The sequence below is a fragment of the Podarcis vaucheri genome (assembly GCF_965113315.1).
Source record: "Podarcis vaucheri genome assembly, chromosome: 10".
Classification (NCBI taxonomy): domain Eukaryota; kingdom Metazoa; phylum Chordata; class Lepidosauria; order Squamata; family Lacertidae; genus Podarcis; species Podarcis vaucheri.
The window spans coordinates 50381048-50398030 of record NC_138748.1 but is presented as its reverse complement, the minus strand read 5'-3'; the positions used below and the strand labels follow the sequence as shown (position 1 = coordinate 50398030).

Genomic DNA, 16983 nt, shown 5'->3' with positions numbered 1-16983 from the left:
CCTTGCTGCATTATTCTCTTTTCAACCAACTTGAATTTCATCTAGTTGGTCAGGATTGAGATAGCAGTGGCACAATATAAGTCTCCCATTGTTTGTGAGAATATCCGATGCACAAGATAAAATTACCAAGGCGAAATGCCATTTCCTGGAGAACTCAAGATAGTTTTACACAGTAGCTCAGGAGTCATCTGATAAAAACAGCAAGAGGGACAGTATATAATGACATATTCCAGGAAAATAAAATGGCAGTTTGCACATCAGGGTTCTAGACATAACAGTTCTTCAGACTGTCATACCTATTTGTTTTAAAGTATACTCTAACCACAGATTCCTGAAAGCAAGTGGTGAATAAAAGCAAACACTCGACTTAACTTCCTATTTAACTATGGGGGGTGATTTACAGAAAGTAGTGTTTTAATAACATTAACTACCCTGTCGTGGAAGCTGCTGAACACTTGAGTTCTAGACTTACATTTTCCATATAAAATATCAGACAAGAATTATAGTTGGATGAAAGTTCTGTCCTTCTACAGAAGTCTCCCCATACTTACTATGGGGAGCATTGCAGCATATATATAATTCTCATCATACACATAACTTAATTGCTTTGTCCTAGCTCCATTATTAAAAGGGCCATACTGGCTATGGATAGGTCCTACTGAGGCCAACTTCACTTTTTGTTAAGTTCCCATGCCTTGTCAAGTGCATCACCTGCATTCTTTGGCTATGTGGGACCTGAGGCAGCATTTGAGCTTTTAGCTCCAATACATAATTCATAAAATATGTGAAACAAGTCAGCAATCAATCCTAGTACAAGGCGTCTGAACAGCAGAACTATAGCTCAAAGCTTCCAGAAAGCCGGGTAAGAGAATCAAGGTTCCCCACCCCTATGCCTTGCAATTGCTTTGAGCTATAGGGTGGCTAAAGCTAGTAGTTTTATCCTAATAGCAACAGTATAATGTTGCACCAGCAAAATATTCACCCCCCCCCCCCAATCTAGACACTAAATGTACCAGAACAGGTGGTCTTTGGCACAATCTGTTCATATACAAAATTAAGTAATATTATTTAGGTATATGGCAGTTTATTGCAAAGATGGGAAAACACCAGCCAAGTGCAAACTGAAGTCTTCCATTTCAGATCCATTCAGACACAAGCATACACCCACACACTCCACAAATGTTATAAACAGTTCAGAATTCCCATCAAGCATGGAAATGGAGAAGTTTAGAGAATAATGATGAATTACCAAAAGACTATCAAACTGTTGCAAATGAGTAAAGAGAATTTGGCTTTTATGAAGAGAGATCATAACTTAAAAAGGGTTTATTTCAAAAGCAGTGAGACGAATGCCCCTAAGTCAATGGAATCAACAAAAGAAACTCTACTACATACTTCTAGTTGTTGCGAAATAGGGACTGCACTACAATGTACAGTTAACACTGTTATGGGGCACCAGGCAATCCACAGAACTAGCCCTGCAGAAGACAGTTATTGTCTTGTGAAAACTTGTGCAAAACAGTTCTTGGTAGATTATGTCCCAAGCTTCTAATGCTAAGATCTAGAGACTGGATACTTCTGGATTCACATTAATTCAATCATTACATTAAAACACTGGGAGCACTTCTTTTGAACTGCTGGCGCTTGAGGAATTCCCTTTCAAAGTCGAAATATTAATAAATATGTTAACGCAACTTTAGTCATGCAAGACAGTTACAAAACAAAATCTCATTTTTTATAATAAAGGCAACTTGCATTCAAAATGAACTGTACCCTTATGTTTTATTCAAAGGGTAAACTTGAATTAATTACCCAGCTGTTTACTTGAATTACAAAAGTAACATGATTCAATATGAAAATAAGAAACTGTCTACAAATCTCTGACAGTAGTAAATTGCAATATACAATGCATACAGGAGTTATACAGAGCAACAAACTCTTGTACAAAACAAAAATACTTTAATACCTTTAAAATCCAATTTCTTTTAAAATCATTCATGAAAAAAGGTTTGAGTCAGAGTTCACACCTCAATTAGTCAAGCCTCAGGCAGCTACATTACAGCTATTATATATACAAAGTGACCAGCCATTTTAAACCAAAGTTTTCCTCCCTTTCAGCATTCCCATTTCCTTGCCCATCTCTTTCAAGTTCCCAAATCCAAAGCCATCTTCAAATCATGAGAACTGAATTTGCTGAACACCAGAGATCTAGGGAGTGCAAAACAAAGATAGGTTAATTTCAACAATTTACAATAGAAGCACATGCATTTATTTGGAAGGTTCAACTGTTAAACAAGTGCTGATTTAGAACCACTGGACTTGTTTATTACCTGTCTGGTTGCTATCAGCTGTAGCTACAGAAACTGGGAATATTTAAATATAAGTCAGGAGAAAAAGAACCGGAAGCACTGTACCTGTTGATAAGATGTTGTATAAACCATAACATTTTGTTGTTGGCCATCTGCAGTTATTAAGCCTGCTGGCAACTGGTTAGCTAAAAGAAAGAAAGCAGTTTAGTTAAGGGACTGAATCCACAGAGAATGATACTCCAAACCAAATTTAATGTGTTCACCATTAAACAAAAAATGTATTATGGCCAGTGTACAGTGGATCAGGACACCACCTGATATTGCAAATGAAATCTAATCTCTTTCACTGGTGCATATTAAAAACAGAGAAACAAAGGTACCAGATAAGATTGAGAAACTCGGGTGAAGACAAGAAATTTAGACTCAAGACAATGAAATGGTGGCAGCAGCATCGAATTTGGAAAATGAAAGAAGTTACACTAGCATGAAGTTTTGGAGTGCTCTTGGATCTAGAATGGTCACTGAAGATACAAACAGCATCTTAGGGAAGCCAGAGGAACTTAACTCTTCCTACAGTTATCCACAGGCCCAGCCTGGTAACCTCCCAGCTGGGCTACTGCAGTGTAATACCTTTGAAAAAGGTCCATTTGGTCCCCAAGCTAAATTATTCGATAAGATTGGCTGTTAAGATTACTTCAGTGTTGTGCCATGTGAACTGGCATCCAGACTATTTCCAGACCCAATTTAAACAGTTAACTTTACAACCATGAATGTCTTGAAATCAGATTTTCTGAAGAACTGCCTTCTCTCACATATGCCCACCTGAACCTTAAGATTATCTTCTGAAGCTTATTCAGGTGCCCCCATCAAATGAGGCATATAGGGAGAGGGAGAGAGGGCCTTCTTAGAGGTGGCACCCCAGTTGTGAAACATCCTCCCAGAGACACTTGCTTGGCATGTACTTTGATTTCTTTGGCACCAGGTGAAGACTTTTCTATTTTGTTGTTGTTAGAATGCTGGACTAGGATCTGGAGCCTAGGATTCAAATCCCCAGTCATGAAGCTCACCGAGTGATTAGAGACCAGTAATTATTTCTCAGCTTCATCTACCTTACAGTGTTTTAATGGGAAAATGCTGGAAGTGCTGGTGGGAGGCGCCAGTGGCAGGGCAGAGATTAAGAGCCATAGGTTGCACATTGAGCTCCTTGGGAGGAAAGGTTGTATATAAATGTAGTATTAATAAAATACATAATTTTTTCATGCTTTTATGTTACTCACTCTTTCTAGCTTTACCTCGTTTCTGATTTCATGTTGCGTAACCCACCCAAAGAACCTTTGCTGTTGGGTGACATATAAATATTGTGAATAAATATAAATAAATAGAACTCAGGAGATGTATACATGTGCATGAACCAGCCACAAGGTGCCAACCACAAAGCACAGCCTCCAGTGCATTTCAGTGCACCATTCATGGACTTCTACATAAACCACATGGCAGCAGTACTTGGTAGGTTGCAGTCCCTTGGTCATATTGACAAGCTTCTTCCAATCTCAAGTGTCAAGTATCAAAAGCAAAATCTGTCCCAGCAACTTCAAGTGTTACTTACTAAATGCTTCCTCTGTGAGCTCCTCACTCAGGCCATCTGCTGTGGTAACTGCTCCAATACCCTTTTCTCCTTTCATGGCCTTGAAAAAGCATAAATGATGTTTTGTATGATACAAGCACTTTCAACCACTTAAATCATTGCACACTTTTTGGAACAGCAGTGTAGTTTATACGCAATAGGTTTTTCAAACCCTGGATCGCCATTACAAAATTCTGTAATTCTACATATTTTGTACACCAATAATTCTATCTGTATTCTTGGTGTGAATGTTGATAACATTTTAAGATCACACCTGTAGCAGTGTAACCAGCAGAGTAGCACAGCAGAGCTTCAGGATCTTCCCCCTTTGTTATTGCTAGCCATTTCAGAGAAAACTCCTTGCTCACTGAGTTAAGTATAAAGTGTTTATATTGCCTCAAACAACAAGATAACTATTTACACTATGTACATAAAGTTAGGAGATGCTGTGCATCAGAAGCTATACACTATAAACTAACTAAGCAGAGTAAACCTGGGTTCAGTCTGTGTCACACAGTCTGCATTCAGTCAGGAGGTTTGTAGTCAAAACTGGAAGCTTGGCTCAATCTGGAGGCTCGAAGGCTGAATGCAGCAGGCTCTAAATTAGCCAAACCAGAGATTCGCACAGAATTCTCCCCTTGGGTGAGAAGCAAGTGTGAAGAACCCCCCTGAGTCGGGCCAGAAGCCTATGGCCTTGAGCTGTTTTCAGGAGGTCCACTACAGCTGAATTCTAACCCTGAACAGAAATGAGGCAAGGTGGAAAGGCAGCTCAAGAGACAGATCCAAGCACAGTTAATGCAATTAACAGCAATATTTAAATTACAGGTGTGTGATATTTCCTTCAGCTTTTATTGCAAGAGGTCTATGGTTCTTCAGCAAACACAACCTCTCATATACATCTTCTAGTGAGTGGTTGCCAAAAACAGGAGGGTGAAAGGGTTGTGGGAGCTAGACCTCGTGTCACCAGAAACAACTAGGAAGATTCAAGAGGTTGCATGTCTGTAGCAGCCCAAGTTGCCACTTGTGCATTTGAAACTGCAGCAGTTTAACCTGTGCATCGTAGCCCGTTCGGATAAGAAGGAATTATTGCTGGCACAAATTGCACACAAACAGCATTCAATGTGAAAAGGAGCAAAGGGCAGGGATGAGCAATGCTGAGCTACTGCCACAGAAAGCGACTGCAGATTTCTTTACACATTACATTAAGTGCTCATTTCAAACATTTTGCAATGTAGCTTCTTAACTCAGGAGACTCTTTCTTTCCACTGCTGCTAGTTCACCCTCCTTATTGCTGTTGCCCCTTAGCACTACCCACAGTAAGAAGGAAAGTAAGAAAATGACAATGAAGAGAACCGCCACCACAATCTGTCCCCCACATCATTATGGGATTACAAAGAACAAAGCAGCTGCCCCCCCCCTCCCCCACCTATCCTATCAGGCATTAGGAATGTTTTAATCCACTGTCATAAACCGCTTTGGGGCTTTTAATATGAAGTGTGACCTAAAAATGTTTTTAAATAAATAAAAATAAAAGAGCAAGTGTGTGGGCAATAGCTGCTGTTCTTCTTGGCCAGAATAAGCACAATAATGTTAAATAGATGCAAGGCAGAGAGGATAGAAAGTCTACCTGTGACATGACAGATCCAGATAGGAAGTAAAACATTGCATAACATATGGGAAGAGGAGAAGAGTCAAAAGGGGAATGCAAATGCTAGATTATTCAAGCTTCGCATTGAATTTGTGGAGATGCTTGACCATGTGCTCTCCTGGACTTGACACATTAAAATAAAGCAATTCTAAATAGTGCACCATGCGATAATAAAAACATGAAGTAAAAGCAGCAAGCTAGTAAACACAAGCTTCTTTTTCAGACCAGTGAATGCCATCTAAGTTGCAACACTAATCTAGCAGGGATAGAAAAAGGCCAAATCCTTAAAAGCATATAAACCAGCTGGTTCATCAACAAAAATTACATATATTTTTTTAAAAAAGAAACATGATAGCATTTACATTCTGAAAATAGGCTTCATATAAATAAAATTTTCAGTCAACACCCCTGGTTTATATAAAATATAAAAACAGTAAGTAGTCATAACAGACAAAATTCCAAACTGTTGTAAAGTAAAACCACAGAAAGATTACAAACCTCTCTGAACTTCTGAAGGTACAACTTCAAAGGTTCCACGTAGCTGTCAAATCCCAGAGTGGACATGGCAAAGAGAATATCCTCCCCATTTATAGTCTTCCGTTTTTCTTGATGACACCTCTCACTTGCTTCCGATGTTATAAAGCTTATGAATTCACTTACGCACTCCTGAACACATTCCTTTGCATCTTTAGCAATCTAGAATAAACAGCATCAGAATCATCATCATCTAGTAATCAAACTATTTCTTGTTTCCAATCTGAATTAACCCTACTATATACACCAGCAAAACTGCCAACAAAATAAAATGTTTTGGGCCAGTAAGGCTACCCCAAACAGAACTGTTTAATTGTACACATTACCTCAATTTTGAAATGTTTGACAATTTTGAATTGAGTAGTAGTTTTTTAGAAATAATAATAATTGAAAAACCAAAGCTGAAATTCATTTAGAGTAGCCTTCCCTAACTGTGTGTCCACAGATGTTGCTGAAGTGCAACCACCAGCCAGTATGCAGAATGGTCAGGGATGATGGGATGTAGTCCAGCAACAATTGGGGACCTAGGACCAGAATCCCTCCATGAGAGGCAGATGCAAAAGTTGTTTTGGGCAGCTGGAGATGTGGAGGATTAGAAAGCACTTGTACTTCCTGCTCTCATTGTTACATCACATCTGAAGTAGCTCTCAATATTTGGTCTTAAACCCCCACTGAATGCAACCCAATGATTATGCCACATTTAAAAAAATTCTATGATGAATCTAAGATTCTGGAATGCTAGCAAAGCTCTCTTTCTGAGTTATTACCTTTCCTGTCTGAGGTATAGCATTCTTCATTATCCTTGCCACATTTGCAATTGGAAGATATATATCTTGTTCTCTAAAACTCTCTTTGGAGCCATTTGTGTCTTCATGATCATTCATGCTATCCTCCGTATCTAAAAAAAGAGAGCATAATATACAAATATTAGCTTCATATGTTGTACCCCTTTGAAAACCTCACTTACACCTTGTTTCAGGGTTGCCATATTTTGAAGAGGAAAAAAAAGACACATTTGCCAACTTTACTATGATAGCTCTCATTTTAAATGCCTGTCATATATGTAGACTATAGAAGTTCACATTCCCACCTTAAAAATGTACAAAAAAAGGTAAACATATACACTTTCTCATTCTTCAGCTTTCCTGGGTGATCCCAGCATGTCAAAATAATCTGGGCTGAAAACTGACATTTTAGGAGCACGAAGGGGGGGAAAGGGTTACATAGCTTATCACTGTATGACACATACACACACATCTAGTTCAGCATTGTCTCTACTGACCATCAGCGATTCTTCCAGGTTTCAGAGAGGGTTTGCCCCTACCAGGAGATGCCAGAAATTGAACCTGAGGCTTTCTGCATGCAAAGCATGTAGTTTAGCACAAAGCTATGGGTCATCCCCAAAAGAGCAGGCATATAGGACACGTCTGGCAGAAACCGGGCGTATGACAACCCTACCTTATTTGGAAAACCACCTCCCATTACAAAGCCTTTGACCATCATCAAAACAACTGCTGTACAGTAACTGTTAGTAAAGTTTCTCTTGCATCTTTTTTCTCCAAATGCCCGCCCCTTGAAAAGGAAGAGATCATTCTACTGGTTTGACAGAGCTCATTTGCTATCACAGTATGTGATCTTGTCCACTGACATACATGCTGCTTTAAAAGCAAATTAAATAAATTCATGAAGGAAAAGACTACCAACAGAAATTATTCATCATGGCTGTATGCTACCATCAAGATCAGAGGCATGATGCCTCTGAATCTCAGTTGTTGGGAAACACTTGCTGGAGAGTGCGACTGTAGTCATCTTCTGCCGTTGGGCTTCCCATAGACAAGTGTGGGAAACACAATGCTGGACTAGATAGGCTTGTAGTTGAAACCAGCAGGGTTCCTTTTATACTCTTTATGTGTTTACAGATATTACATTACAAGATCCCAGAAAACTAGATTTTTAGGACATATTGTAGATCTACAAGAGACAGAACTGGTAATCTTAAGGATTGCCACAAAAATTATTTTTAAAACTGTTTAAAATATTGTTAAAATAAAATGATTGGTTCAGTACCAATATGAGCTTTTTCTCACATTACTTGCAACACAATGCTACTCATTAAATATGTCTCACTGGGTGATACCCAACTACCAGTAAGTCATACTAAATGTAGATCCACTGAAATCAATGGACTTAAGTATGACCAACAACTGATAGCACCCATTAGGTTCCATGCGGCTTGAGCCCAAGGAAATGTGCACAGGATTGAAGCATATGGCACACAAGTACTACATGGTATACATTAATTTTATCATTGCTGAGCAATGGTCTCATATAAGAGCTATTAATTTAATACAGAGCTGTGAATGAGTCTTATGATATAGTCTTTTACAGACTATGATACATTTTCACAGGGCTGCAGTAACGTCTCTTCTACACGTCTGCAAGCTGCAATGTGAAAAATGACAATAAGAATGGACACTGTCTTTGACCAATACATTACTTACCATCATGAGGCTGTATCACATAGTGACTACCACCAATATAGTCTCCAGCAATTCCTAACTGAGAAGCATCTGTTGTAGAACTATCACCATCCATCTGGAATAAAAGGATCCGAGTTTAGAACAGTCCACTCCACTTGACTAAGCACATTGTTCTTAAAAATCTGAGTACATATTTCTGATCCAAATACCTGAGATTTGAAAATATAAATAGTATTGCATGCCCACTACACATGATCTTTGCTGCCTAACACGCAACAGCTTATTCAAACTAAGCCTTCTACTGAAGAATTTTAGTGTAATACAGCAGTACTTCTATTATTTATGAATAATATGAAGCTTTTATTATCCAAAAACACTTTATGTCTGTGAAGAAGGCAACTTACCCACAGACAGAGGTTCAGGGGAGGCAGATCATATACAAGGGCTGCAAAATACACACTGCTGAAGATTAAAGGGCTACACTTGAAAATGTTTTAATTATCTAAATAATTGAATACTTCTGAGAGATGTTACCAGTTTTATATTATGTATAATAGGGGACAATGTTTATGAAGTTACCAACAATTTTTCATTAAACAATACTGAGTTTATTTCTGTTAAATATTAATAAGTTTGGATGATTCCCTGGTGGCCCACTGGAATGTGGAGTTAACCAGGGCTATTGACTGTTTGGCTCCGAAGCACCCTCTCCAATTGCATGGAGCCCGGAGAGCCCCGTGGTTTTCCACAGATCTGAGGGCAATGAAATAATCGTTGAGACGGCTAGAGCGCCGGTGGCAGATAACTCATTCCGAATCTGACCGGACACAGGTTAAAGCTCAACATCGAGCCTACCAAGTGGCGATAGCAACGGCGAAGAAGACATTCTTCGCCGCCTCTATTGCATCTGCAGAAAACAGCAGCAGGAGACTTTTTCAAGTGGTTCACAATTTAGCGGAACCACCTGCAACATCGGGGCCCAGTACGGGCCACATGATCTCCTGCAATGATTTTGCAAAGTTTTTTGCAGATAAAATCGCTCAGATTCGGGAAGAAGTAGACTCCACCGTGGGAGCAGGGCCAGGGCGGGAGAGTGCTAAAGTCCTGTCTAGTCAAGCTGTGTGGGATCAATACCAATCTGTTACCTCCGAGGATGTGGACAGGCTGCTTGGGCGAGTGAAGCCAACCACCTGTCTCCTGGATCCTTGCCCATCCTGGCTTATAAAAGCTAGCCGGGAAGGACTGGGTGATGGGCTTTGATGGGTGGTGAATGCTTCCCTCTGTGAGGGAGCCTTCCAAGACCCGCTGAAAGAGGCGGTTATTAAACCGCTTCTTAAAAAACCATCTTTAGATGCGGCCACAATGGCCAATTATCGCCCAGTCTCAAATCTTCCATTCTTGGGCAAGGTGATTGAGCCAGTGGTTGCTGAACAACTCCAGGCACGCCTGGAAGAAGCGGACCATTTGGATCCCTTCCAGTCGGGATTCAGGCCTCATCATAGGACTGAAACTGCCTTGGTCGCACTGGTTGATGATCTCCGGGAGGCTAGGGACAAAGGTGAGAGCTGTTTCCTAGTTCTGCTGGATCTCTCAGCGGCGTTTGATACCATCGACCATAACATCCTTCTGGACCGTCTTGAGGGGCTGGGAGCTGGGGGCACTGTCATACAGTGGTTCCGCTCCTTCCTCCTGGGCCGTGTTCAGAAAGTGGTGGTGGGGGATGAGTGTTCAGACCCCTGGGCTCTCACTTGTGGGGTGCCTCAGGGTTCTGTCCTCTCCATGCTTTTCAGCATTTACATGCAGCCACTGGGAGAGATCATCAAGAGGTTTGGGCTGGGTGTTCATCAGTATGCGGATGATACCCAGCTCTACCTCTCTTTTAAATCAGAACCAGTGAAGGCAGTGAAGGTCCTGTGTGAGTGTCTGGAAGCGGTTGGAGGATGGATGGCGGCTAACAGATTGAGGTTGAATCCTGACAAGACAGAAGTACTGTTTTTGGGGGACAGGAGGCGGGCAGGTGTAGAGGATTCCCTGGTCCTGAATGGGGTAACTGTGCCCCTGAAGGACCAGGTATGCAGCCTGGGAGTCATTTTGGACTCACAGCTGTCCATGGAGGCACAAGTCAAATCTGTATCCAGGGCAGCTGTTTACCAGCTCCATCTGGTACGTAGGCTGAGACCCTATCTGCCTGCAGACTGTCTCGCCAGAGTGGTACATACTCTGGTTATCTCCCGCTTGGACTACTGCAATGCGCTCTACGTGGGGCTACCTTTAAATGTGACCCGGAAACTACAACTAATCTAGAATGCGGCAGCTAGACTGGTGACTGGGAGCGGCCGCCGAGACCATATAACACCTGTCTTGAAAGACCTACATTGGCTCCCAGTACGTTTCCGAGCACAATTCAACGTGTTGGTGCTGACCTTTAAAGCCCTAAACGGCCTCGGTCCAGTATATCTGAAGGAGTGTCTCCTTCCCCATCATTCTGCCCAGACACTGAGGTCCAGCTCTGAGGGCCTTCTGGCGGTTCCCTCACTGCAAGAGGCCAAGTTACAGGGAACCAGGCAGAGGGCCTTCTCGGTATTGGCGCCCACCCTGTGGAACGCCCTCCCATCAGATGTCAAAGTGATAAACATCTACCTGACATTCAGAAGACATCTGAAGTCAGCCCTGTTCAGGGAAGTTTTTAATATGTGACATTTTAGTGTATCTTTCATCTTTGTTGGAAGCCGCCCAGAGGGCTGGGGAAACCCAGCCAGATGGGCGGGGTAAAGGTAAAGGTAAAGGTACCCCTGCCCGACGGGCCAGTCTTGACAGACTCTGGGGTTTGTGCGCCCATCTCACATCTATAGGCCGGGGGCCAGCGCTGTCCGGAGACACTTCCGGGTCACGTGGCCAGCGTGACAAAGCTGCATCTGGCGAGCCAGCGCAGCACACGGAACGCCGTTTACCTTCCCGCTGGTAAGCGGTACCTATTTATCTACTTGCACCCGGGGGTGCTTTCGAACTGCTAGGTTGGCAGGCGCTGGGACCGAGCAGCGGGAGCGCACCCCGCTGCGGGGATTCGAACCGCCAACCTTTCGATCGGCAAGCCCTAGGCGCTGAGGCTTTAACCCACAGCGCCACCCGCGTCCCTACATGGGCGGGGTACAAATAAATTATTATTATTATTATTATTATTATTATTAATGCTTTGACTATGCTTCAGCATAACCATCAAGTTTAAATAAAAACTATACAGCTAGTGCTTTCTCTCAAGGATCTACCTATTATAACAGAGTGCAACTTCAGCATCCATGTTCTCCTCCTGTCTAACATGCCATTATTTAAATCTGATCCAATGTACTACTGTTGGCAAGATGACAACCGCTATCCTAGAATCCTTGCTTTAAATCAAGCTTCATTCACCCAACTTTTTCTGACATAAGAAAGTTATCAACTGAAGAAAATACCTGACATAATTTACTTTAAGATTTTGTACAGAATCCAGATTTGATAGGAATTGTCATTTAGCCAAGACTGTTCTTTGGAAGCGGTAACTTACGACTCCAAATAAGAAAATGAGCTTTCATGAGTTGAAAGTGACCCTTCTTAAGTTACATGAAATAGCCCTACTGATGGATACTGTACAGAGGCCTATAAAGAGGCCACTGCCAGCATGTCTTGTTTATAATAGAATATCAGTTAGTTGTCTACAGATATCTTATATCACAATTGTCATTTGGAATGAGAACTTTCAGTATATAATTTTCAAGCATTTGTCACTTTCAAATTATGCAATAAAACACTATGTTTTATAACTATATTAGTCAGGTAAAATAAAGCAAAATGTTCTGGCTTTCTGGAAATCATTGAGCACAAGAGCAATATGAAAACATCACACTGTGAAAATGCAACAATTTCTCTAGAAATACACAACATTTTGAAGACCTGCACTTTAGGGGATTAGTACTGATGGAAGTCACTGATTCTGCTTGTTTCTGAAAAACTACTATGAAAATAAAAGAGGCAACAAAATGCAGCTTAACCTAGACAAGACAGAGATGCTGTTAAGGGACAATTCTTCTGACCAGTTGAGTGGTGGTCAACTGATTCCAAACAGAGTACCACTTCTCCTGAAGGAACAGGTTTGTAGCTTGGGAATTCTATTACCCCATCTATATCCTTATCTGGACAAGGATAACCTGGCTTCAATTCTGGTACCCTCCAGATTAAAATAAGGCAACATGCTATGCATGGGACTGCCTCTGAATAGAGTTCAGAAACGGCAGATAATGAAGAATGCAGTGGCCTGACGGCTGTGGAGTCTAGACGGTCTAATCATATTACATTAATTCTGGCTAGCTTCACTAGCAGCCAATACATCTCTGAATTTAGTTCAAAGCACTGGTTTTAACCTATAAAGACTTACATGGCATGGGACCCCAACACCCAATGGAATATCTCCTCAGACAGCAGGGGTTCAGACAACTATGAACCCCATAGTTGTCATCTGAGCCCAGGTGCCCCATCAAAGAGAGTTCAAGAAGGACACTGACAAACTGGAACGTGTCCAGAGAAGGGCAACCAAAATGGTCAAAGGCCTGGAAACGATGCCTTATGAGGAACGGCTAAGGGAGCTGGTCATGTTTAGCCTGGAGAAGAGGAGGTTAAGGGGTGATATGATAGCCATGTTCAACTATATAAAAGGATTTCACATAGAGGAGGGAGAAAGGTTGTTTTCTGCTGCTCCAGAGAAGCGGACACGGAGCAATGGATCCAAACTACAAGAAAGAAGATTCCACCTAAACATTAGGAAGAACTTCCTGACAGTAAGAGCTGTTCGACAGTGGAATTTGCTGCCAAGGAGTGTGGTGGAATCTCCTTCTTTGGAGGTCTTTAAGCAGAGGCTTGACAACCATATGTCAGGAGTGCTCTGATGGTGTTTCCTGCTTGGCAGGGGGTTGGACTTGATGGCCCTTGTGGTCTCTTCCAACTCTATGATTCTATGATTCTAGGTGAAGAGAGTGGCAACAAGGTTGTACCTCTCCTGTTCATGGGACACGCTCCCAGTGAGGTGCCCTGGTGCAGACATTAATATATTTATGGCACCAGGGCAATACCTTCCTTTCCTCTGAGACATTTGGTGAGTTGATTGTATAATTAATTTTCTTTTTTTCCTCTTTTTCTTTTCTTAAAAATAATAATAATTAATTTTCTACTGATAACTGGCTATTGTGCCAGTTATGCTATAGATATTTGGCGTGGTATGTTTTTTAGCATTGTTTTCTTAAATTGTGTTCTTTTATTTTGTTTCATTTGTATGTTTTATGGTGTGTGTTATACTGTTTATAAGTCACCTTGAGACTATTTCGGTAGGTGTCCAACAAACAAACAAACAAACAAACAAACAAACAAACAAACAAACCAGTAATTAATCCTACTTCAACATTTTCCTGTTTTGGAATTTCCAACCATCAGTTCAATAACCAATCTAGCTACAGGACAATTCCATACTAAATATACACAAGGACATCTCACCAAATTTTCAAGTGAATGTGGCTCTTAAGAAAATAAAACCCAAGTTGGGCACAGTTGCAGGATTTTAATGAGCACGGTTAATTCTAGTGCAGCTACTCAGCACATAGTACTAGAACGTATCAGATTGCGTTCAGGCTAGTTAAGGCCATGCTGAAATCAAGAAGACTGCTGCAAGAAGAGGCCTTTAACCTTATACAATAATACTTTTTTATTCAGAAAAGTTTTTGTATTCATTCTATATATTAACACCTTTCTCTAAGTGGTAATCTTTATGTAGCCAAAATGGCACCATCCACAAGAGGGAGGTGCCAGCAGGCATGGTGGGACACAAATTGCAGTACAAAAAATCTTTAGGGGGGTGGGAAATCCCAACAGCGTTTAAAAACAACATGATGAGTGTCTGCTGGGGAGAGAAGATGGAAAATGGGGGGAAAAGCTTGAATAGGTGGTAGAGCGCATGGCTGGCTAGCACCATGACACTCTATATACTGTTCAATGTACTCTTTTCTATGTATTTTACTGCTTGCGGTATCTGTCATTCTGCTGGTAGAGTTGTGCATTCAAGTTCGCACAAGCAGACAAAGGCAACCAATACAAGATCTGTCAACCTGTCTTGTTTCTGCATGAGAATTCTATGTCAGCATAGAATTGTCACACAGCATCTTGCGGGTTACCTAGAGTTTGTTTACAGAAGGCCTAAGCTAATGCTATTCAGTGTTGGTAGGCAACGCCAGGAAACCAACAGATCACATACACTTTGTATACAGGGAATATTCATTCTAGAATTTTGCTGGGTGCTTTTAAAGCCTTTATATACCTAAAAGGAGAAACACAAACTGCCCTAACAAAAGAGTACGTCTTCAAAATGGGTTAGTTCACATAACTGCAACTTGGACTTGTTTTTCCACCTTTACAGACTTTTTGACTAGACGAATAAAACAAATGGAGAAATCAGTTAATGTATGCAAAACGGAACAGAGGTCTATGACTGAGTTATGTTTTTTTTTTGGGGGGGGGGAATCACAGAACTCATGCCAGCCAGCTAGTTTGTACTCTTAGGATTCACACAAACAATTCAAATCTGGTGGGTACATTCACACTAGGCAGGTGGGGCCAGGGACAAGTCTGAGGATTGAACAATTCCAGTGGCTGTGTAAATGAACTCTATAAAACAATGTTCTTGACAAGGAGACTTCACAAGGAAACGGACTGGGGGAGGATGGAAAAAGAAGCTCGAGTGTGTAAGACAAAAGACAAACCTCCCATAACAAGACAGAAGTAACTGGTAACGTTTGAACATGTGGAAGCTAGGAAAATGACACCCCCACCCCCTGCTAAATGGCACCCCAGAGCCACAAGCCCACCCACCTTTGGGGTTCACACGCGTTGCGACCAGGACTTAGCGAGACAAAAACAGCAGCTTCTCTAGCGTGTAGAGCGCTTTTTGACAGCTTCGTTTCTCCGCCTCCCCAACCAAAGCCATTCTGGAGACCGCGAAAGGCGGCCATGTGCAAGGGCTAGGCGGGGAGGGGGGGGAGCGACGACTGTGTGGGGTGTGTGGAAAGAGACTTCCAGACCATCGCCAACGTGGTGGCGAGGGGAGCCACCGACCCCTTCGCCGCCCCATTCCTCCTTCAGGGAACCTCAAAAAAATATGGAGGGAGACGGGTTGTGGTGGGGGGAGTAACAGAAGAGCGAGCAGCAGACAAAAGCCCTTGTGCACAAATAGACCCAACTCCACCCCAGGAGGAGAAAAGGAGCGGGGGGGGGGCGGCGAAAGGGAGGGAGGGAAAAGAAGGGCGGCCTCCACGAGGGAACAGTAGAAGAGGCGCCTATTAAAAATAAGATCGGCTCGGGCCGCGCGCTTGGCCGAGAGGGGGGTGGTCGGTCCTCAACCTCGGGGGTCCCCTCCAACCCCCAGGTTGGGAAAGCAGGAGAGGAGAGGGAAGGCGCCTCGGGAGGGCTATTGACTCGGGCGGCAAACGCGGCTCCTTTCGACACACAAGCAACCTTCCCCCCCCCCAACCCGCGTGTGGTGACACGCTCCTCCCGCCGCCGCCGCCGCTCCTCTTCCAGGGGTCAGCTCCTGTCACAACAGCCCGTCTCCCTTCAGGGGCCTCGGCCAACGGCCCCCGCTTGCTTTCCCCTCTCCAGGCCCCCAGCAACGGCCGCCAGAGCCTCCGCTCCGCGGCGGCGGCGGCAGTACAAAGACGCGGGCGGGCGGGCGGGCCCGGGCCGCGGTCTTTCTTCCTTCCTTCCCCCCGGTTCCTCCTCCTCCTCCTCCTCTCTGTCTGTCTGCCTGTCTCTCTCTCTCTCTCTCTCGCTTTCTCCTTCTCCCCGCACTTCCTGGTCCCCTCAGCGACGGCGCGGCGGCAGCGCCGGAGCCCGGGGAGGGAGACGGACATTTCATTCGAGCCTGCAGTGAAACCGGTTACCAATCATTGGCCGGAGCCAGGCACAAACCTCCAGTGCGGCCCTGGTTGGCTCCCTCCGCAAATCGGCTGTTTGGTTGGACAGAAAATGGCTGCGAAGGAACCAGTCCCAGCGCGGAGCACCGCTTCCCGGAGCCGGCCTGCCCTCCCTCCGCGCCGCCTCCTCCTCGCCAGCCGCCGCCCCCTCCCTTCGCGGGAGGGCTCTTCCCGCGATGGGGCGGCTCTCCCGCCGCTGGCCGGATCCTTCTCTCCTCCCTCCCTCCTCCTCCTGCTTTCAAACAGCTGCCCGCCTAGAAATAAATAAACTATCAAACCAACAACACAATCGGTCACAAGCGGTGACGGCGGCGCGCGCTCACACACGGGCGCGCGCGCGGGCTCGTCTGAAGAGTCCTGTTTTCCTGTCAGAACTCAAGAAGGCCGGCTCAAGATGTTT

General features: G+C 43.4%; 1 protein-coding gene across 3 annotated transcripts; it reads right to left on the bottom strand.

Annotated features, from left to right (window-relative positions):
* Positions 1-1311: 1311 nt before the first annotated feature.
* On the bottom strand, positions 1312-16738 carry NFYB (nuclear transcription factor Y subunit beta). 3 transcript variants are annotated; one of them, XM_082240661.1, is made up of 7 exons: positions 16579-16738; positions 8617-8710; positions 6883-7013; positions 6080-6277; positions 3916-3994; positions 2415-2494; positions 1312-2208 (listed from the first exon to the last, which is right to left on the bottom strand). In XM_082240661.1, exons 2-7 carry the CDS (start codon positions 8708-8710, stop codon positions 2176-2178), a joined length of 615 nt encoding a protein of 204 aa, XP_082096787.1. In that variant the 5' UTR covers positions 16579-16738; the 3' UTR covers positions 1312-2175. The 3 variants fall into 3 exon arrangements, with proteins under 3 accessions (XP_082096787.1, XP_082096788.1, XP_082096789.1); XM_082240662.1 differs by lacking the exon at positions 16579-16738 and adding an exon at positions 15484-15655; XM_082240663.1 differs by lacking the exon at positions 16579-16738 and adding an exon at positions 14933-15463.
* Positions 16739-16983: the final 245 nt, after the last annotated feature.